The following is a 21,493-nucleotide window of genomic DNA, read 5'->3' as shown; positions in this document are numbered from 1 at the left end:
CTTCCAGCTCAGGGGGCTGGTACCCGGAGAACAACTGGTCTTGCTGTAAAAGACTGAGGCAAAGAAGGCATTAAGTAGCTCAGTCTTTTCCTCATCCTTTGTCACCACGTTTCCCCCTGCATCCAATAAAGGATGGAGATTCTCCTTAGCCCTTTTTTTGTTGCTAGTGTATTTATAGAAACATTTTTTATTCTCTTGTATGGCAGTAGCCAGATTAAATTCTAGTTGGGCTTTGGCCATTCTAATTTTCTCACTGCATAACCTCACACCATCCTTGTAGTCCTCCTCATTTAAAAAAGAACTCAGGTACTGAGAATCTGATAAACTAGTATGATATTTTGGCATATTCACCTTTAATGCCAACATAGAGACAATACTGGTGAAGCAAGAAATGGAGAAGTAGGGAGGCCAGTAAATATGAATTCAGCTCCTATCCTTGCCATGGTTGTTCTGAATGTCTTCAGCTCAGTGTGTTCAGATGAGATTTGGTGATGGCAATTATGAAAGAATAAAACAGGAAGGAAAAAATAAAGGTAAACTTGCATAAAAAATTGATCTTATCCTTGTGTAGATGGTTTTGGGTGATAGAGGCGATGCTCCTCATTTTTAAGAATGCATTTTATGAAGTTAAGATGTCTTATATTCTCCTGGGTGTTGACTTTCCCTTGGTGGCAGAGAGAGGCTGCAGATGTTGGCAAGATTTATAAGATTCGCATAGGCCATGATGGGAAAGGCATTGGGGATGGCTGGTTTCTGGAAAATGTAACGCTGAAGCGGCTTGCCACGAAGACAAAGGAGTCTGATAAAAAGAAGAAGAAGAAAAAGAAGAAGTCTGATGAGGAGGAAGAAGAGGAAACCAAGGTGGAAGAAATAATGGATGTCTATACGTTTGTGGCACACCGCTGGTTGGCTAAAGACGAAGGAGATAAGGAGCTTGTGGTGGAGCTGGTGCCTGATGGAGAATCTGCCCTGGAGGGTAAATATCAGAGGGAATCTACATGTGTGTGTGGATACGGCAGTTGCATGAGGGTCGATAATCACACTGTGGTGCTTTGCAGGACCATTCATGGCCCCCCAGCCATCCCATTACCCGAGGTCCCCGGTGTAGGTTACACTGTGAGTTGGTTGACCAGCTCTGGGGAGGAAGAGGACAGTGGTTAAACTCAGGCAGAGGATGGAGGAGACAGCCTGAAATGGGAGTATCCTAAAGGACTATAGGATTCTCCAAGGCTTGTCTGGAGAACTTGGGTCGCGAGTTCCACAAGTTACCACTGTGGCTAGGAGTTTAGCAAGCTTTAACTATTTATTTCGTTAATGACAAGGGCTAGAGAAAGATGGAGCCCCTCATGTTTTAAGTCACATGCAAGCAATTTAACAAACTCCAGACAAAACCTTTCTAAAAGCTGACTGTAGTGGCATTTTTGGGCTACCCACTTTCATGGTGAGCCACAGATCTGATGAAATATGCCTATTTTGGGGCTCTTCCTGATCTCCCTTTGCAATTTTACTTGCAGAGAATACTTACGAAGTCCATGTTCTCACTGGGAATGTGTGGGGGGCTGGGACGGATTCTAATGTCTTCTTGAGCATCTATGGCGTAGGAAGAGGAGACACGGGTGAGCGCCAGCTGAAACGGTCGAATAACCTCAACAAGTTTGAAAAGGGCCAGGTAATGCATGAACTCAAGCAAGCAGAAGGCTGGCAGAGATCTCTCAGTTATGCTGGCCATTCATTACAGTCTCTTCTCTGCAAGGCTTGCCTTCTTTCAGCTTAAAGCTCAGATGTGTTTTATTTCTTAAATATATTATTTAAAGCAAAATGCCTCAAAACATTTTCCAGGGGGAATTCATTTAAATAATAAGCTGAACACCAATTCTACGTTGGAGCCACCTTTTGCATCTGCTTTCTGTAAGCATTCTGGTAATAATGTTTCCTGCCAGGAATACTTGAAAACCACAAACTTTGAATTAATATTGGAGAGCATTTGTGAGGCAGTTCAAGTATGTCAGTATTTAGGTTGCAAATACAATTCTAAATGTTCTACTCCGCCAGTCAGGGAATAAAAGCAATATCACACGGTGTGCTATAATTACATTATAATCTAATCCAATTAAACATCATCTCTTGTAGATTGAATATTTGCCATAAAAATGTTTATGAACAATTCACAAGCTACTATTATAGCCACGAATTGTACAAGGAATAATTTTGAATAACGAAAAATTATGGAAACAGTAAGCAGCTGTGGAAAACCTGAAATCGGAAAAAAGAGCCTAAGGTTGCTAAATAAGCTGTTACCTGTGATTTATGAGCTTCGCACCGGTGAAACTGCAACCTGCACATGGTCCTTCATTCAGTGGGAAGAGCTCCAAGCTGCAAATGTAACGTGCTCTTCTCTTGGGAGTAGAAATCCCAAGTCTACCAACAAGTTAATCACGTAAAGATGTTTAAAGTATTATGATAACAAGGTCCATCCTGTCACACTAATACAGCTAATAAATGAACCTCATGGTTGTAATAAATGACAAAAGGAAAAAATTCTGTGGTTTGAAATAAAGCACATGGAGGTGCACAGGAGAGTTTCCGTGGAGTCAATACACTTGTGTCCAGTTCCAAATTCAATCTGGGGGAAAATGCTAAGCCTGAAATGAATGAGATTTAGCAGAGATGAGTTAAACTTAGAGGAAGCTGAAATGGGGATGAGTTAAAGAAAGGAGCGAAGGGTTGTGCAGCTCCGTGGCTGTTACTGCCTTGTAGGAGCCAAGCATGAGTGTAACGGGAGAGCTCACAGCTCTGCAGTTATTTTAGTACTTCTACCCTAAGAATACAAGGAAGGCTTACAGCCACCTTTTGTTTTAAAGTGAAAAAAATTACTCTGGCCCAGTTACTGCCTCTCTTTCCCCCTTTCTGGGAAACACAGTCATTTACCTCTTGCCTCCTGTGCAGGTGGATGTGTTCACCATCAAAGCCATTGATCTGGGTGAGCTGAAGAAGCTGCGGATCCGCCACGATAACTCTGGTGCTAGCCCAAGCTGGTTCCTGGAGAGGGTAGAGATTGTTGACCTCAAGGAGAGCACCACGTGAGCAGCCTGTCGCACCCTTTTCATACAGTCAGAGAAGGGGGCACGTTCTCAGGAGCCTGCAGAACCACGGGAAGGCAGAGGAGATGCACGAAGGGCATCGTTGTAGCTCCTCACCAACTCGCAGGGAGCAGGCATCCTTTGGGAGCCTTGTGATGATTGTGCTGTTATACTGAGTGTGGGGCCATTCTGGGGTACCTCTGCGTGGGGTTTTGCTGTCCCAGCATCTCTGCAGTTTGGGAACCAGCAGTGTTTGGAAGGAAACCTCAGCTTTTCTCTGTTTCTTCTGGGAGGGACTCTCCCTCCTGAAGAGGTCCCCTTGCAGAGCCTGCGCTCATGTGCTCCCTTTCCAGGCTCCACTCTGGAAGTCCCTGACCTCACGCTTCATTTATCATCTTTTGTACCTAATGCAAAGATCTGGGCCAAAACCAAGTCCTGATCTAAGCAAACTCCCATGATTTTCACAGACAGCTGGATGAGCAAAGCCTAGGCTGTTAAAAACCTGAAATACAGGCTTGCATTTGAGCATTGTGCAATGCTCTGGTGGGTGGGACTGCTTATAAGGACCTCAAGATGGGTCCACTCTTCACAAATATAAAATGCCTGGAGGTTCCCTCGAGTTATTTAACTTTTTCTGGGAGTGAAAACTAAAAGGAATCAATCATATGGGGCAGACAGCTCAGAAACAGCACTTTTCAGTAAGTGCTCACCTATTTATGGATTTAGTTTCCACAAAAAATGCCAAGGATGCTCAAGGATGAAAACAGATGTATTGTTCAGCTTTGAGTAATCTTGTTCTTTTAAGTAGCCTCTGATCTGTGCTTGTTTATGTTATTAAAGCCTGTGAAGTCTTGTGTAAGTGCTGGGTGCTGCTGTCATTCTTGTAGGTATTATTTTCCATGCCAGCGGTGGTTAGCAGTTGAGGAAGATGACGGTCAGATTGTCAGGGAGCTGGTCCCAGTGGATGAAGCATTTGTAAAGAAAGATTCGGAAAATGATGGCCAGTCTCTTGCAACGCTGGGCCTGGAACAGAAAGGTTTATGTTAGCCTTGTATTTCTTCCAGTGTGGGGTTGAAAAGGAACCAAGTTATTAGCAGTGCTGAGGGCATGAGCAGTTAGCGTTCACTGGGCTGTGAGTAATTCTGCCCCGACCGTGAAGTTTTCAGGTGTGAATGAAGTGTGAAGTGCGTGTCAGCCAGCGAGGAGTGGACGCTCCTCATTTTTCGGTGATTTAATCATCTTGCAAAATCGGACCCAAAGTGAGAAAGCTAGGAAGATGGATAACATGTTCAGTCATCATCTCTCAACCGAAACGCGCATTTGTTGCTAATATCTAAGGCATAAATCCCAGCCATTTCACATCATGGACTGGAAGGGTTAAACATTTCAACATGAAACCACGCAGAGAGCAAACATGACCAGAGAAAGGGAAGGGACTTAAATTTGTCTCACTTTCCATCTTGCTGCTTGTGTCCATTGTCCTCCAAAATTATGTCCTCCAGGTACATAATTTTGCACAGTAACCACAGAGCAACAACACATTCCTGGGTCTGATGCTGAAAGGTGCTGAGTGCCTAGCACTTTCATTAGCTTCACTGCCAGTGAAAGGTCTTAAGCTGCCCCCTCAGATGCTTTCAAATACATGAATAATTTCCATAAATTGTGTAGCCAACAAATTTCCACAAATTGGATGGCCCTTTGGTTCAGGAGGACCTTCTGGCTGAGCAGCATCTTGGAAACATGTGTCTAACTATGGAAGAAAGGTGCTGGTTTGGAAATCTTGAGTAGTTTTTTGCAGCGCAGTGGAAACTATATTAGACTTTTCCATGATTTTTATGAGTTTACTGCGCTTGCTAGATGATGGGGCAATAGAAACCTCCCTAATGATGCTGTTGTGAAGGGTGTATTCATGAATATGAACTGTATATGTCAACGTGCACATACTTTCTGGTATGTGTTACATGCACATGTATTATTTGGTGCTATTAGAATAAAGGGTGCGGGGGGAGGGAGTGTTGTGGGGTTTTTTTAATGAAATAGCATTATAGGCAGAGGCAGATTTGAAAAGCTTTATGGATTCCCAGGAAGCAAATGGGAAGGCTTGAGCACAATTCTTATCTGTAGATATGCAGACAATGTACTGAATGACTGGAGCAGTAGAAGACTGCAACCAGATAGCCCAGCTCACCCCAGGAGCTACCACTGCATACAACAGGAATTAGAAATTACAACATGGCTGTAATCGGTCAAAATAAACTCCAAACCAAACATACATATGCAATGAAAAGTAGAGTTAACTCCTGCTCAGACTTCACACTCTTAAATTAAGGTGTTTTATCTAACAGCTAAATCAACAACATACACTGTGAAAGTGAAAACCGGGGACAAGAAGAATGCTGGGACTGATGCCAACGTCTTCATCACTCTCTATGGAAGTAAAGACGATACAGGTATGGCTTCACGTGATGGCACAGGATGGCACCTCACTGCGGGATACCTGAAAAGACAGGTCATGGTTTCCTTTTGTTTCCTCAATACCCATTCCTCACTCCTTTTTAACACAACTTCATCTTCTCGCTGTCTCCGCGTACATCGTGATAGCTGGGAGCGTACCACCAGCTGCTGTAAATCACTGTCGAAACTTTGCGATGCTGATTTGCACCAGCTGCCGATCTAAAGGCTTTAATTTCAATTATAGAAACAGCACAGTTGACTGGGACTACATTACTGAGCAGTGAATGCGGTGAATGATTTGCTTTCCTCAGCAATGAATCAGCATGCTCCTGAAATCCAGCTCTCCTCTGCCTCTTTGAGTGGCCCAGAAGTATTTAATCAGCTGATGAGCAAATCCTCTTGGAAGCAGCCGAGCTGTGTGTGCAGTGACTCGGATGCCTGTGAGAGTGACGGGGAACTGATGGGGAGGACCAATTTCTTTAGCTGTGAACACAGCACGACAGCATCGTCCCCGTGGCACTGCCAGAGGATCACTCAAGGAAGGAATCATCGTATATTTTGGGTGTTGATACAGATTTGGGTTCAGAGGGAGGGAGGGACAAAGCTCAGCTCTTGAGATGAAAAGCCATTTTTTACATTTTAGTCGCTTCCCCTCTTCCACTGTTGACATTCCCAGAGGATTTGTTTCACATGCTGAACAATGTCCTTTTGCATCACCACAACAGGGATAGTCAGCCTAAAGGCCTCAAAGATTAACAAGAACAAATTCGAGCGTGGGAAGGTAGATGAGTTTACAGTGGAGTCTGTGGACATTGGGGACCTGAAAAAAATCAAGATAGGCCATGACAATAAAGGTAAGATAATCTGCTTTGTAATGTAGTATTTCTAGCGCGTTAGGCACGTTGCTGTATAAAATAACCTGCCTCCGAGACCCCAGACGTAATTTACCTTTTAGTGACAGATCCTCGCTGTCACTTTGGCTGTTGCTGCTGCTGTCCTTGCTGCTAATACCATTCCCACGGCTGTGGCAACAAAAGCACAGTGGTGGCAACTTGCAGGTACCTTTGCAACCTCTCTCTCTGTAAGAGGCTCTTCAGTTTTGCAGCCACATCTTTAATGAGATTTCTCATATATCACAAAACCTGGTAGTTTTTCTTGTTCCACATGGGACCCATAGACTTGACTCATTTCTTTTATCAATATTTTTGCTGTTTTCATCATCAAGTCCTAGCTGCTTCTTGGACATAGATGTGACTCTACTTAAAACCAGGGAAGCAGTGGAAAGACACATGGATTCCTTCCCTATGGGGCACCAAGGGACATGTTTGTTGATAACTCCTCTGTCTTTTTACAAAGGCAAATTAATCCAATCGATGGAGTAATTAGCACTACCACGTGCACATCTTTAACCTGAGGCATATAGGAATATAAAGCACATTAGCTCAAACCTGGACAATTGCTTGCAATGATCTTCATGGTATCTATTCTAGTTTTCCATTGGTGAAAGAGAGGAAGATTTATTTCTCAGAGGTCTGGAATGCAATGATTCATTTGCTGTTGTCTGTAAAGCCTTTGTGGGTTATTCACTGTTATCTCTGCAACCACAGGTAATTCAACTGGCTGGTTTCTGGAATGGGTGGAGATTGATGCTCCATCACTGGGACAGTGCCTCAAGTTCCCTTGTGGCCGTTGGCTGGATAAATCGGAGGATGATGGAGCCATTGAGAGAATTATCTTCCCTGCAGAACTGCAGACAACAGAATATATCCCATGTGAGCAGAATGCCATTTCCCTAGGATACACCCATCATTACAGAAGATAAAATCTCACTAGCTCATGCAGTTTTATAGGCTTGGCCCCTCCCTTGAATTGGCTTTGAAAAATTTATAAATACATCACATGCCAACTATTCCCATTACTACAAGAAGGTTCCTCTGGGTGCTCTAGACTAACATTCGCTGTAGTTCCCAAATCAGAGTCATTAGAAGCTATGTGGCTGTGTATGATTGTCTTTTTGCTCTCTCTTGCCCTTTCGTCTCCAAGTCCTCAGCCCACTCCAAGCTGCCTTCCTTGTCTCCAGTTTCCCTTTGATCTTGTTCCATTCTAATATTGCTGTTTCTATTGTCAAAGCGGACACTTTGGTCTTGCTTCCAAGCCTTGGTTCCCCCAGTGCCTTTGGCATTGCACACCCCTCTCTTGCTGAAAGACCCTCTTCCAGAGTTTCTTCAGTGTGGTGCTTTTCTGACAGTGTTGCAGCAGTCTGCCTCTTCTAGCGTTCTCCAATTTTTACTCACTCTTCGCTTCACTCCCCTCTAAATTAATGTTTGGGGTAAACTCAGTGTCTTTTGGGAGCTCCTTCTGAGTACTAAGCTTATAGTTTTCAAATCTGCTATGATACCTCAAACTCTTCTATTCAGGCAACTTCTTTTCCTGTCTCCAGAACACTGAGAATCAGATAACATGGCTTTCTTAAAACAAATGACTGGAAACATTATTTTGCTTATTTTGTAGCCTTTTTGTGCACCCTTGACTGTGTGCAGGGAACTCACAGCCCTGGGACTGTATTTGACTTGTCCCTCCCTGATCTGCCTCATTTCAAGTTGTCGACAAATATTTCCCGGTCCCCCTTCAGGGGACTATCAAAATTGCCTTTTCCCGTCATTACGTTGGATGCCACAATGGCGAGGGATGAGCTCTGGATCCTGAGAGCTGATTTCCACCCCATGCCCTGCCGGGTGCTTCCTAGGTCACTCTGGACAAGTGATAAGTTTTTCACACCGAAGATGTCTCCTATCTCATTACACCCCTCATTGTATGCATTGATGGTATAAAAAGCCTTACCTCCTGCAATTCCTTATTTAGACATCAAAAGTTAGAGCTGCCCAGTCTCTCTTTTTCTGCCTCAGTTTCCTTCTTCCTTCGTAAGTAGTTGTGAGAATAACCACACAGAAGACACTCAGCTGCTGTGGCTCCTTCTTTTTTACTGTCAACACGGTGGTTCATGTTAAAGGTCTCTTTCACACTGGCTGGCCTACCCTCCAATGTCCAGACCCTCATATCCTGCAGTCTGTAAGCTAAAATCATCTTTCGTCTCAGAGGACCTGCCAATGTCGTCTCTTTGTGCCTCCCCCGTGCTTTGACTAAGCTATTTTTTATTTCTCATGTCTTGCTTTCTTTACCTAAACTGTCTGGAGCAGAGGAATGGATACTCTTTGCTCCCTTCCTTACTTTTGTCAGTCAACTGGAAGACATAACAGTCCTTATGTTTGAAAAAATAAATTTGTAAATAGATATAATGAATACGTTCATAGGAATGAATACAAGAGACCTTGTATATGCTTCTCATCCGTTTTTTCCATTTTATCCCAGTCGATATATATTTTGATGCAGATGTTGACTATATAATTTATTAATGTCCCCATACATTACAATGACGTGAGAGTTTCTGGCATACCATGCCTTTGAGTACGTAGGTCACGTAAACCTGATTTTTGTCAGCCGTCCACATTCAGCCTTTGAAAATAGTCAGGCCTCTCTTGGCAAAAAGGTTGCACCAGACTCAGTGTCAGTTTAGATCTTTCCTATTTAAACCGTTCCCACTGTGCTATTTACTGCATTCTGGTTTCCTAACTATTCACCTGGGGGTTTCAGTTTGCCAGAGGTAACTCAAACGGTGTGATTTGTTTTATGATGACTCGTGCCAGAATTGTTTCACGCCGAACAAACGATGAAAACACGTCACTGGCAGTCCAATTAAAATGATGCCTGTGGGGATACAACTTTAAAAGTGCCATGTAAATGAAATGGGAGTCTGACAGCTGAAAGTTGTGCTGCTAGTGACCTTGTTACAGTGCCGCTTTGCTGATTCAGTTCTAAGCTGATGTTAATATTCAAACAACAAGAGCAAGCGCCATGGACTTCAACAGAGAAGATCATTTTTAATTCATAATGCGTAGCATGTGATTTTTGGTCTCCAGTTTCCCCCCCCTTACATATTGCAGAAACTATTCTAGTTTACCTGCAGCACAGCAGAGCAGATTTCACTCACTTGGGCAGAAAGAATATTAAGTACCTCCAGGCTGAGTCTCTGTAAAAGAAAACTTTTTCATCTCTGTTCTCCTGAGAGCTGTATTTAGAGCCTGGGTTTTTAATGAATGGTTAGTCTCTGATACGCATAATCAGAGTTCCTCCAACAGTAACAGATACGGTGCCAGAAACCTCCCTACCCTAACAGAGATGCTGAATTTGAAATATAGCACAAAGTGCTGTAGTTTAAATAGCAAAGATGACTGAAGTCGGTGCAGTGTAGGAGGATGCAGATGACAAGAAGCTGAGAAGATTGTAGTGAGGGATGGGAAAGGGTGGAAGCTGGGTAGATGGTGTGTGGGAGGGGGGTGGCCAGGAGCGGATCCTGGCGATAGCGCTGGGTGTCAAAGGCTGTGCTTATGGGTAGCGACGTGGACTACAGGGATCGTGTCTGCTTGCGGCAGGAGAAGTCCCTGCAGCTAATCAGTGGTGCCCAAGTCTTACCTGGCATTTTTCATCTATAGATTTCAGAAAGGATTTAAAAGAGTTAGGGATGGGATTCAGTTTGCCAGATGGCACACCTGAATTTACGTGTGGAGGGTCTGATTTTCCGTTATCATCAATAGATGTTTGGTCATTCGCAGACGGTGGATTTGGAGAATGATTCAGCTGACCCTGAGGAAGATGCCTGCATTCGCTTGTCTGACTCTTTCTCCAAACTCCGCTGACTTTAGTGATTACACCTGGAGATGTACACACCTATTTGACATGCAGACATCTGAACATAGGTCTCTTACTCTGTGAGCTAAACACCGTCTCAACTTGGAAACTGGGTGGGAAACAATTTGACTAAGGATATTCAGCAAATCTGTAGCAGAGCCAGGAACAGAGCCCCGGTCTTATTCCTGGGTCAGTCTTATTCCTCAGCAAGTCCGAGTCATGTTCCAGCAGGACTCAGGACTGAGAAGCTGTGAAGGAGGCATCAGATTTTGGGGTCATGGGGCATTCTGGAGAAACCAAGGGAACAGAATAAGGAAGTATTTAGGGGCTTGGTCCCTACTGTTCTGCATTCACCATTGATCTGGTAGTAATTTAACCTGTTTCCGTTGGTGTTAAGGAGAAGGTGATACTAGAAGAAAAGGAGACCAGAGTAGACAGCAGAGGGTTTTATTTCTTTTCCTTATGGTTGATTTTTGTCACTTGTTTAGTAGTGAAAATAATAGGAGATTTTTTATCAGTAAGGCTATCTTGAATATTTATATACTGCCTGCAGTTGGCTTAACATCATCCAACTGCCTAGTTGCTCAAAAATTTGTGAATTCATGTTTTGCTTTAAGACTTGAGCTGTTGAAGTAAATCCTGTTTCAATAACTTTAGATGGCAGGTATAAATATACTGAGTGCTTTCTGATCATGTGATTAACCCCAAAATCTCAGTAAAGGAACATGCATCACAGTCAATTGGCCTTATAGAGTTAAAGGAAATTCCTCTGGATTCTCATAGTACTGACCAGCTTGATAACTAAATGACCACCAGTGTGTGATTCCTACCCTGTCCTCTTTAACTGTTGAGTTTTCTAATCCAGATTTTGTTTCATTAAAATGTTCTTAGGAGCTTACTAACTTTTGTTGATCGAATTTTCTGCCATTTCCTAAATCAGTTGTTCCTTACGAGATCACGGTCTACACCAGCGACATCTTTGGAGCTGGCACGGATGCAGATGTCTTCGTTGTTCTCTACGGAAGCGATGGGATCTGCACTCAGCAGAAATCCCTGTGCCTCAACAAAAGAGAGCAAAGGATGTATTTTGAAAGGAACTCAGTGAATCAGTTCATTGTGGAGGTAAGATCAAAGATGTTCACTTTCATCTTAGGTTGCCCTAAGGGGATTGAGAAGAGAAAATGGAGTGAAGTGGGAAATTTTCCTCTTTTAGGGAAAGCTACTCAGCTCTTTTATTTGAAGAATGTGCGTTCAAAACTCTGTTCTGCAACAGACTTATTGTGTACTGGATCAAATCTTTTCTCACTGACCTCCAGTTAGTAGCAACTCAAAGTCACCAACATACAGCGTCCCTGTGGCCTAATGCCATGTCAAGCCTTGTAAAGGCTGGTGCAATTTTATCATGGAACTGAGACGTACCAACACACAGATATGGAGGCTTGCCCTTCTGGGTAAAGTTGAGAGCCACTTTGGAAGGTCTTTCCATCTTCCATTTCCTAGGCCATACTTGGTAAAGAGAGAGTGTCAGTCTCCATGCATGCCGAATCTAATACGTGTACCTCTCCTTATCCCTGTTATTTGCTTGCATATTTGCTTTCTCTTGCAGTTTGCAATACTTTGAAAGGTAACAGGAAACAAATGCTTGCAGTACCGCTGAAACTAGTCGCCTTGCGTTTAAGGTCCTTATGCATCCTTTCATGTTGCTGTTTCAGCAGATTAAGTTGAAGGATCTGGTCCGTGGTGCTCACTGCTTACGTAGCACTTCGTTTGGGGTGGATGGTCTGTTCATTTTTTCTAACTCTGTGGCAACCTAAGCATCCTGCTCTGTTTCTCTGTATCCTTGGACAGAGAGATTGTCACTTTGCTGCAGACACCGTGATTTTTGAATACCTGAGGGTAACTTTTTTGAAAGATCTTATGAAGTATTTCCTGAAGTGTTTGCACAACTGTGTGAAGATACTACACCAGTGCACATAAATGAGTGAGCTCATTTACATCTACAGTATTCAGCAATTCCTATTCATAATATATTGTTATTGCTGGGGATTTGTGAGAGGCAAAAATATAGGCAGTCCTGCTCTGGCCTATCCTTTTGGTACTGCTTCATGTCCTCACCTTCCTTCCCTGGATGCAACACCAACACTGACTTTGTAGAGGACTGCACAACCTCTCTGTGTTTTGAGTTTGGTTTGTTCTTGTAAAATAATTGAAGGCAAACCTTAAACCAAACATTTTAACAAGTTAAAATGCTTCCAGCCCACATTGTTGTTATATGGCATGAATCATAAAATAAATCCCCAGTGTGATTCCTTAAAAACAAAGAATAAGACTTATTTCGGTGGAGTTTCCACACAGTTTTTCATAATAGAGGTGGCATTAATCCATAGGTATAAATCTTAAACTGAGTATTATTGCTATTTCTTTATTCCATAAGATTTATTTTAGGTTTGGTAGAATCTGAAACATCAGTACTTTTCTTAGATCAAGTGAGTGAAAATGCAGTTTGTTCTCCAGATTTACAACATCATGTTAACCTGTCCCCAAATTTCATTCTCTCTTCACCAGTTCCTCTTGCTGCAGGAGATGGGGATGAGGCAAAATATATTCTTCTTTCACCTACTTGTGTAGAGCCATAATTTGGAGTTCAACAGAGCTTAAAAACAATTTGAGGATCTCAGGAAACATAGACTGAGAATTGCCCATTTGTTTGAGTTTTTTTTAACTGCCCCTACCATTTTTGTATTTTGCAAAAGAGGCAGAAAAGATTAGAGACTGGTCTCAGCTATGCTCCCAAGTGATGATTTGTTGGAGATGCATGGAACAGAGTAAAGACCACTTCTTCTTTGACATGAATCTTTACTGGTCAAACATCACTTTATTGCTATGTATTGATTAAAAGCCTCATTGAAAGTTGAGTATTTGGACAGGACAAAGGAAAAAGAAAATAATTTTCCTCTAGCGCATACTTGTGTGCATGAGTTTTCGAAATGAGTTTGGATCATTTAATTATTTTGCAATTGACGCTTATGCTGTCTAAAGTCAGGGCAGGGCTGGTGAAGTCAAATCCAGTTTGTTCGGAGTGTGAACTCCTCGAGTAGTGCAGTCAGTCTTATGGAGTGGAGGAGTCTCCTAAAATTACTGATGTCTTTTCCTCAGTGTGGGGCAATTCTGTCAGCTGGGAAGAGAAGAAGGGAGTAGTCTCCAGCGGTGCAGATTGAGATGTTCAGTTTTCTCATGTTTCCAAGAAAAAAGACTCCAAGTCCCTATGGACAAAAAAGCTCAGTGGGCTTCTCCTACGTGCAAAGGAGGTTTGCAGCCAGCCTTGCTTTTTGAAGGCCAACTATACAAAAGCTTGCACTGAAATAACCAAAAGCTATTACTTAGGAGCAAATATCATTTTTCCTGTTCAAGCCTTTGGAAGGCAGGTGACTTAAGAGTAATGAACTGGTGAAAAATGACTCAAGTGATAAGGAGAGGCATAAAAAACCAGTAGCCACTTCATAAGATAGTGATCCTGTTGACTTGTTCAGAATAGCATTGGGATTCTGTGGCGGAACAGGAGAGAGATAATATAAAATGCCAGGCTGTTAATATTGTACTTTGACCTCAAAGCTATTCTTCCAGTGTCATAGGAGTGCACATAAGTGTTTAAAAAGGAAAGGGATGTAAAAAGAACAATTTAAGATGCAGCAGCATTGCAATTTCTAAAAAATTACCTTAATTCCCACTCATACAGAGAAGGCTCAGATGCAGGATTGCTGCTGTGCAACCAAACCTATCATCTCACACAGCGGGTAATTTGTGTAGAGCAAGATTCTGTCCATTTTTAGAACAGAAGTTCAGGGAAACCCTTTAGCTAAAATGCAAGATAGGGCATAATTGGCATAAACTCCCCTGGGAGTTCATAGAGACTGGAAAAATAGGAAATAAGCTAAAGAAGTGGTGTCTCAAAAGTCACCTGTTGTTCACGCCATAATCTTTCTCTTTTTTTTTTGTCTTTTTTCTGTAGCTGGAGGATGTTGGTGACATTATTGAAAAGATTCGCATAGGACACAAGGGTGGAGGACTGAACTCTGGATGGCATTTGGACCGTGTGGCAATTCGGAGACTGTTGCCAAAGGGAAAGGTAGGCTGCGAATCCCAGCACTCTGCAATATGTTTCCATTAGCAGCCGCTTCCATTTCCCAAAGTGCAGCTTCTGTACACAAAGCGTGATTAACGGTGAGAAATGACTCCCTGAAGAACAATGCGCACCAACGAACTTGCTAGAGCTTGAGGATCTGGGGACAACAAATATGAGTTACCATGTTTTATTCTTCAAATGTTGATTATAAGACTCTGCAATCATTGCTTTTTAAAAAACGCTGCTCTCGTACCTTTTGACTAGAATAGAGTTATTTCCTCCTGGCAGTGGATGGGAGCAAAGCAGTGATGTTGCTCCTCAACCTTTTGGAGGTCTTCACTACTCTTTACCTTTTGTGTGAAGGAGCGACCTGCCTGCTGAGTTTGGAGGCAACGTTATCATGACTTGCCTGCTGGATTGAGAAGGGAAAATCCTGAGTTTGTGCCCATTGCTGTGCAAATACAGCTAAAGAATTAGAGGGCTGAGCAGATGTCCCTGTGCTGCACTGCATCACTGTCGCTGGACACCCCAGAGTACCCAAGGCTAACTTAGGTAATGGTGGGTTTGGATGACATGAGAGGCCAAAGCTTCATATTTTCATGTGTAGTTTTGTTTTGAACAATCACAGGGAAGGAAGTGGGAAGAAAAGTATTGTTGCTAAACATGGGCAAGAAATAATTTCATCAGTCCCTTAATTCCAGAAGAATAAATGCAGGGAGCCAGTACAATTAAAACAAGGAAAATGCCTGTCAGTGCAAGTCCCTGAATCACTCATATAAAAACCGTCAAGTTAGGTCCCAGGACTTTTGGTTGCTCATGTCAATAGGGTTAAGGCAATGCAGTCAGACTGGTCAGCTTGATCTTGTCCAAATAAGAAACTGTTCCTCAGCCCTGCTTTCAGATGCTGGCTGTAGGAACAGGAATGAATTTGGCTTCAGGGAAGTTTAGAAGAAAATCACCTCTTTAGGACCAGTTCAGAATTGGAGCAGTAGCTATGTTTGGGCTCTCTCCTCTGTCTTGTCCTTTCTCCCCTTATTCCAAAGGGATGTCAGCTTCCACCTCCACCTCAATGGTCAGGTCTGCCCCCTCCTGAAGTGACTTCTAATATCAAGTGTTGGTGTAAACATGGCTTGCTCAGGCATGGTGAACCTACTTCTCATCTTGCTTCCTCCTTCAAAATCTCCAGGATATGTTTTACTCGCTTTGCCTCACGATCAACTCAAAGGTCTGCCTTGAACCTTCCTCATCATGCTCAAGCCTCTATCCACCTGTACAAGCTTCTTCACAAGCCAATACCCTTTGATTGTTTCTCATGATCACCTTTTTGCCAGTCTGTTATTATCAGACCCTCTATCTGTGTATTGACTAACCCTCGTCTTGTACAGCTTCATTAGGTTAATGAACAAGACAATATTGGTTTTTTGGAGATATTGTTATTGGTCATAGGCTAGGGAAGATGAAGAGGGGGATGCACAAAGGTATGGAAACGAAGGGAAAAGAGATTCCTGGGCTGCCTCTTTCTACACCTACCGTTAACTGAGCACTTTGGGAAGCTCCCGAGAGCTCCATGTTGGGTGCTCTTCCAGACCCAGAAAGGGTCCCGGGGCTGCGCAGCTCTGCAGTCGTTAGAGCAGCTTTGAAGGACAGACCGTGAGAAACCTGGGAAGGTGGAGGAAGGGAGGAAAACCATGAACAACTTAAAAATGGAGAGTTTTACAATTCTGCTGATCTTTTGATTATGGCATGGGAAATAAGAAGAAAGCAGAGCACTGCATGATGCCGCTGATCAGCTGCAGGATATTATGACCTGCCGCAAGATAGCAATATGCTGCCAACGCTTCTAAAAGCTGTGCTACCTGATTAGACTGCTAAGATGTGTCTAGATGTATCTGTAATGCTGCAAAAGAAAAATGAGGTCAGTAACTTTTCAGATTAAATTGAAAGCACTTGGGTAGGAAACTAGGATTGTTGCATGCCAATAAAGCTCTGTCTTGGCATGCCAATTATATCTGATAATTATATTTCATTTGTTACAACTTGGAGAAGGGCAAAGCACTGACTTTTAGCACACTATCATACCCTGCTTCTAGCTTAGGGCCAGACTCAGGCTCTAATGAAACAAATTCTGTTCGGAGCTGCAAGAGTATTTTACCGTGGGTAACATAAAACAGTGCACTTTACGTCACTTAAATATTAATGCAATCACTAACAAGGAAACTCCAATAAAAACTGTGGCAATGACATGGTGATTAACAATAATGATACAATTAACTTTTGCAGTAACTGCACATTATGCCCCACTGTGCAGGCACTCAAGTCCCTAGATACCCTATTACCAAATAAACAGTATTCATATCAATGGCACGTACAGCCAACATTATGAATGTTTAGGAGCAGTTAAAAGCTTCTGCGAGAGACATGACTGAAGCGGGGTCTCTACTGGGAGGAGAGAGTTTCAGCACTGAAGCGTCGTTCTGGAAAGCCCTCTCTTCCCAGTCCTTAGGTGGGGAGATAAGCACTGTTCATCGGCTCAGCGTACAGTGAGATAATACAGGTTATTCAGGTACCTGCCTGAATACGGGTTATGTGAGATAATACAGGTTATAAGCAAAATACAGCACAAATAACACTTGAAAGTAAAATATTTGAAATCACATAAAGTGCTGCCAGTTTTGTTTGACACCATTTTGTACAAGTCACGCTTCAAACCACCTGATGGAGTTAAGCGTTGCCAGCCTGGGGTTAAACAGCAGCACTGCGGGGAGCGGCAGAGAGGAGGAGAAACGGTGTTTTATTGACAGCGGAAGGTTTGGGCCGTGTGGGCTCAAAGGATGGTTCTGCTGCAGACTCAAGACACTCGATCACGCAGGCCCCTTGGAAGGATTCAGCTCCTGCAGATCAACTTGTCTGGCGTCTGTGCACAGATGACCTGTTCATACCAGGTTAGCAGTGACTGGAGTGGGTCTCTGATTTGAGGTGCACAACCTGTTCCTCCCCAGTGACCGTGTCAGGGAGGGCAGGATCCGGCAGTACAGTGCAGTAGTATATAGTGATAACAATATTCAATATTGCTACAGTGAGAGCTATTCCCTTCTTCATATTAATCTATATATTAATTTTTTAGTGTTTAAATAGTAAAAAGAGCAAAGAAAGGACCCTGGGTGGTTTGATAAATAATAACACGAGAGTAATTAAGGTGGACAGTATTCATACGTATGTTATACAAGAAAGCGGTGGCACACAGAGTACTGCAAACAGCAGAAAGCCCCTGGTCTTACTTAGGAGAGAAACGCTGAAGCTGTCAGTAAGGAAAGGGCCGATTTTTCTTCCTGTATTTGGTTACTGTGAGATTAAAACTTTTTTTTTTTTCTGTTCAGACTTGTGGGCTCTGCGAGTTGCATGATGGCTCATGCCCCGTTCTTTATGGAGACATAGCCTGGGGTGCCCAGCGCACAGAAAGCTGCCTGCCTCTTACCATCTTGGAGGCCTTGCAGGAGTCTGTTCTTAATGAGCGGTCTGGGATTGATTTTGTTTACCAAGTGGAAAACACATGTCCTATTGTTTTTGTTTGTTTGATGATAGAAATCGTATTTGTTTCCACCAACGTGAAGTCAAAACAAAAGATCAAAAATTAAATCACTATTTTTCTCCTCTTAATGCACGTATGGGAATTGCCTGGAAACCGGCTTGAGTCAGAGAATTATAGGGCAAAATCTTGAAGTATTGACTCAGAAAAAAACCCCTACTGACTTCAAAGAGAACGCTGCCTGAATAAGGATCGAAGAGGGATTGCAGAGTCTGAGTAAAACAGGAATGGTGCAGTCCTGATTAGGAATTTGCAAGATCAAAAACTGGGAAGGGCAGAGATCTACTGGATCATACAGCCAGTCTCACGCAGCCATTGGGAATATTATTGCTGCCACACGTTCAGTGCTTCTTCTCAGAGCCCTCAGATGTCCTCTTTCTGGAGGAAATATGTTTCTATATACTATTTCAGGTCTGCATCTACATACACATGCGTACATACATGAGTTGAAAGCCCTTGCTTGCATGTCAGAGTATTTTCAAAGGGGAAATGCTAACGTGTTCACTTTGTTTTGAAGAGATTCTCTCTGTCGTGTTTACTTCAGGGCTCGGAAACTGTCACATTTCCCTGTGAAAGATGGCTTGCAAAGTCTGAAGATGACGGTGAGATTGTCAGAGAACTGGTACCCTCTGATATTTTTACTGAAAAACTCATGAAGGACGGGACACTCAAGCAGATAGAGGAAGAAGTTGAAGACCCGTTAGAAGGTAATATAGCCCTAGGAGTGGGTAGGGACCTGTTCATCTGATTTTTTTGGAACAAAACATTTGGATGGGTGGTTCAAGCAAATGCAACGCTGGTACAACTGTTCACATTTCTTTCCCTTCCTGTCCTCTGGCCTCTCTTACACCTGAAGCACTTCTGTGCAATACCATTATTTTCCTGTAGGGCATTTATAAACCTGTCACAGACACCCTTTCACACAGACATAGTTTGCACATCTCCTCTGATGCCTAACAAATTTCCTCCATCTTGTCCTTGTCTTCCAGGCTCTGCAAAACATCTTTACTTGTTTGCCCAACTCCACCTGTCTTGTGCACTCTGCCCCTTCCTCTCCTACCCTGCCAGTCTGATTTATGCTCCTTTTTTTGTCCCAAAGTTGTTTTTCCTGCTGCTCTTCAGGTACATATGGACATCCTCTAAAAATTTGGCTTTGGGAAGCCACCCTCACTTCATTAAAGTGCCTCTGGGGAGGAGAATAAAGTGTTCACATTCAGCATTTGGTCCTTCTAGTAGCTGAAGCAACAGAACAAGAACTGAAGTTTCATCCTAAACTCGTTGCTTCTCTCTGTGCCCAGCTGTTCCTAACTCTTTTTCCTCTAGGACCTCCTTTTCCCAACCAGAGCTCCTTCTGCCCTTGAGAGAAGTTGTGAACCTTCCTACACCCTGAGCAGAGCAAACTGAATTCAGCTGCCATTTTCATTCTTGCATCTGGCAACAAGATGATTCAACAGAGAAAATCATTCCTCTCCCTGTTTCTTTTTTCTCGGAGTGATTTGCATTTACAGTACATCATTGTCAGGGCGGAATTTATACGGATTGTAAGCGCTTTCCATTGCCAAGGGAAGAGGTGTCTTGCTGTAAGGAAGGCTGGAGCCTTTGCACTGTGCCTTTAGAAGAGACAGGCGTACTTCTTCCCCTGTTAGGAACTACGTGACAGTTCATGGGAGATTTTTTTTCCTGCGGGGGCAAAGACAGTTTTAATATCAATTAGTAAGTGGCATGACTGCCAGATGCCTGCATGGCATTTTCTTTAACTTACTAACTTCTGTTGCTTTACCTTGCATTAGTTACCATGTCTTGCCTAACCTAGGTGACTCATTTTTTCCTTCTAAAGGCAAAGCCTTAAAACAAGTTTTACAATCTATGGAATAGGATTTTTGGATAGCTGAAGATTTCTTTTGGATGGGAGCTACGGCTGAGTTTGGGAACTTCTGCTTTAGATATAAAATGTCTGGGACGGGAATTATATCTTCTGCATCTCTATGAGTCCTCATACATCTTGGGCACTGATGCAGTGTAAATGACAGCAACGGAAAATCAGCTTGTGGTATTCTGAAGATCATCTTTTATATAGGAGAGTGCATTTCAGTCCTGAAGGTCTCCAGAACTGGCAAGCAAAACCCAAAGAGGGATGAATTGACTAATTAGACTACATGCGTTGCTTCCTTCCTTACTAACGTAGCAGTAGTCTCACAAATACGAAGCAGTAAATCTGTAGGACATAATGTGAAGAGGCAAACCAGAAAACCCGGCGTTGCACCTAGCCTGATAATGGTCATGATCCATTTCTTAGAGAAATCGATGGAAATCTTTCATGGACTATGAAGCAGAATAGGCCCTGTTTTACTGGGAAAGCCAGGTACAGAAGAAAAAGACAATACAGATATTTTCTTTGATGCTGTTAATGTACAAAGAAGAATACTAACTAAGACTTTGTGCCTCTTCCTCATTTGTATTGCCCTGGGATTTGCAAGGAGGCATTCTCCTGGTGGAGGCACTCTCCTCGTGTGCCACCAGGGTAATCAGGGACTCGTACAGTTCCTAATTGTTTTCCTGGCGAGGATGCTTTCAGTAACTGTTTGTTTTCCCTGTGTAATTGGGAAAAGAGTAGCAAAATAAAAATAGGAGTATTTAACAGGTTTAGTAAAGCACATTACTAAAGATTTGATGAGGTTTTATTGGATCATCATTGAGCAAGCTAAAGAGAAAGGGTATTTAAACAGTAAAGCTCCAACACTTCCTTAATTAAATACTGTCTCAGCGAAAGGACCCAGAAACCTGTTCTCTTTCTGTTTGGGGAATTTATAGAGATACATGCCATTAACTCTGGTAGTAATTGCACATCTGAATCCCTGGAGTTTGTTTATGGAAGATGGAGTATTAAGAATTCACAACACTGAATCACTTGCTCTCAGATGTAGGTCCCTTGAGCCTCGGTATGAGAAGGTACCGAGTTCCCTCACCTCTATCGACTTCGCATCTAGTAATAACCATAATGATTCTTTGCATTTTTATGTGATCAAAGCAATACACAGGCATCGATTAGATGAGAAAAAGGCAAGTCAGCAAATTTCAGCCCAGTGATTCCCCAACCTTTGGATTATTATCAGAAGCCTGGAAGGATAAAGCATATGGGATTTTAAACCTCCAAGAACTGAGCGATAAGCAGAAAGTTTTGGGACCGTTTTCTTAGGTAAATTCAGTATCTAAGATAGACCTTGATAATTCACCTGGCCAGAAATCAAGTCTCCATTTCTTTCTGCAGTTCACACGTACAAGATTAGCGTGTTCACCGGAGATATCTATGGTGCTGGGACAGACGCTAATGTTTTCCTAAATATCTACGGAGATCTGGGGGACACAGGAGAGAGAAAACTCAGCAAATCTGAAACGAACTTCAACAAGTTTGAAAGAGGACAGGTACAAATGCAATGGGTTAATAACACTTTCCATTTCACAGTCTTTAACCTAAGTCCATGACTGTATAGGATGAGTTTTCCT

General features: G+C 42.8%; 1 protein-coding gene across 1 annotated transcript in view; it reads left to right on the top strand.

The window, feature by feature from the left end:
- Positions 1-675: 675 nt before the first annotated feature.
- LOXHD1 (lipoxygenase homology domains 1) overlaps positions 676-21,493 on the top strand; it is a gene marked incomplete at its 5' end in the record, with an annotated part of 71,266 nt that continues 50,448 nt past the window's right edge. The window contains 11 exons of the mRNA XM_009573717.1: positions 676-976; positions 1,515-1,669; positions 2,947-3,080; positions 3,968-4,116; positions 5,426-5,530; positions 6,260-6,388; positions 7,142-7,306; positions 11,221-11,402; positions 14,290-14,406; positions 18,534-18,696; positions 21,258-21,412. Coding sequence (XP_009572012.1) covers positions 676-976; positions 1,515-1,669; positions 2,947-3,080; positions 3,968-4,116; positions 5,426-5,530; positions 6,260-6,388; positions 7,142-7,306; positions 11,221-11,402; positions 14,290-14,406; positions 18,534-18,696; positions 21,258-21,412 — 1,755 coding nt within the window. The remainder of the gene's footprint in view (positions 977-1,514; positions 1,670-2,946; positions 3,081-3,967; positions 4,117-5,425; positions 5,531-6,259; positions 6,389-7,141; positions 7,307-11,220; positions 11,403-14,289; positions 14,407-18,533; positions 18,697-21,257; positions 21,413-21,493) is intronic.

The sequence above is a fragment of the Fulmarus glacialis genome, unplaced genomic scaffold (genome assembly GCF_000690835.1).
Source record: "Fulmarus glacialis isolate BGI_N327 unplaced genomic scaffold, ASM69083v1 scaffold1033, whole genome shotgun sequence".
In the NCBI taxonomy this organism is placed as follows: Eukaryota; Metazoa; Chordata; class Aves; order Procellariiformes; family Procellariidae; genus Fulmarus; species Fulmarus glacialis.
The sequence above is the reverse complement of the archived record's forward strand: the minus strand, read 5'-3'. Positions and strand labels throughout refer to the sequence as shown.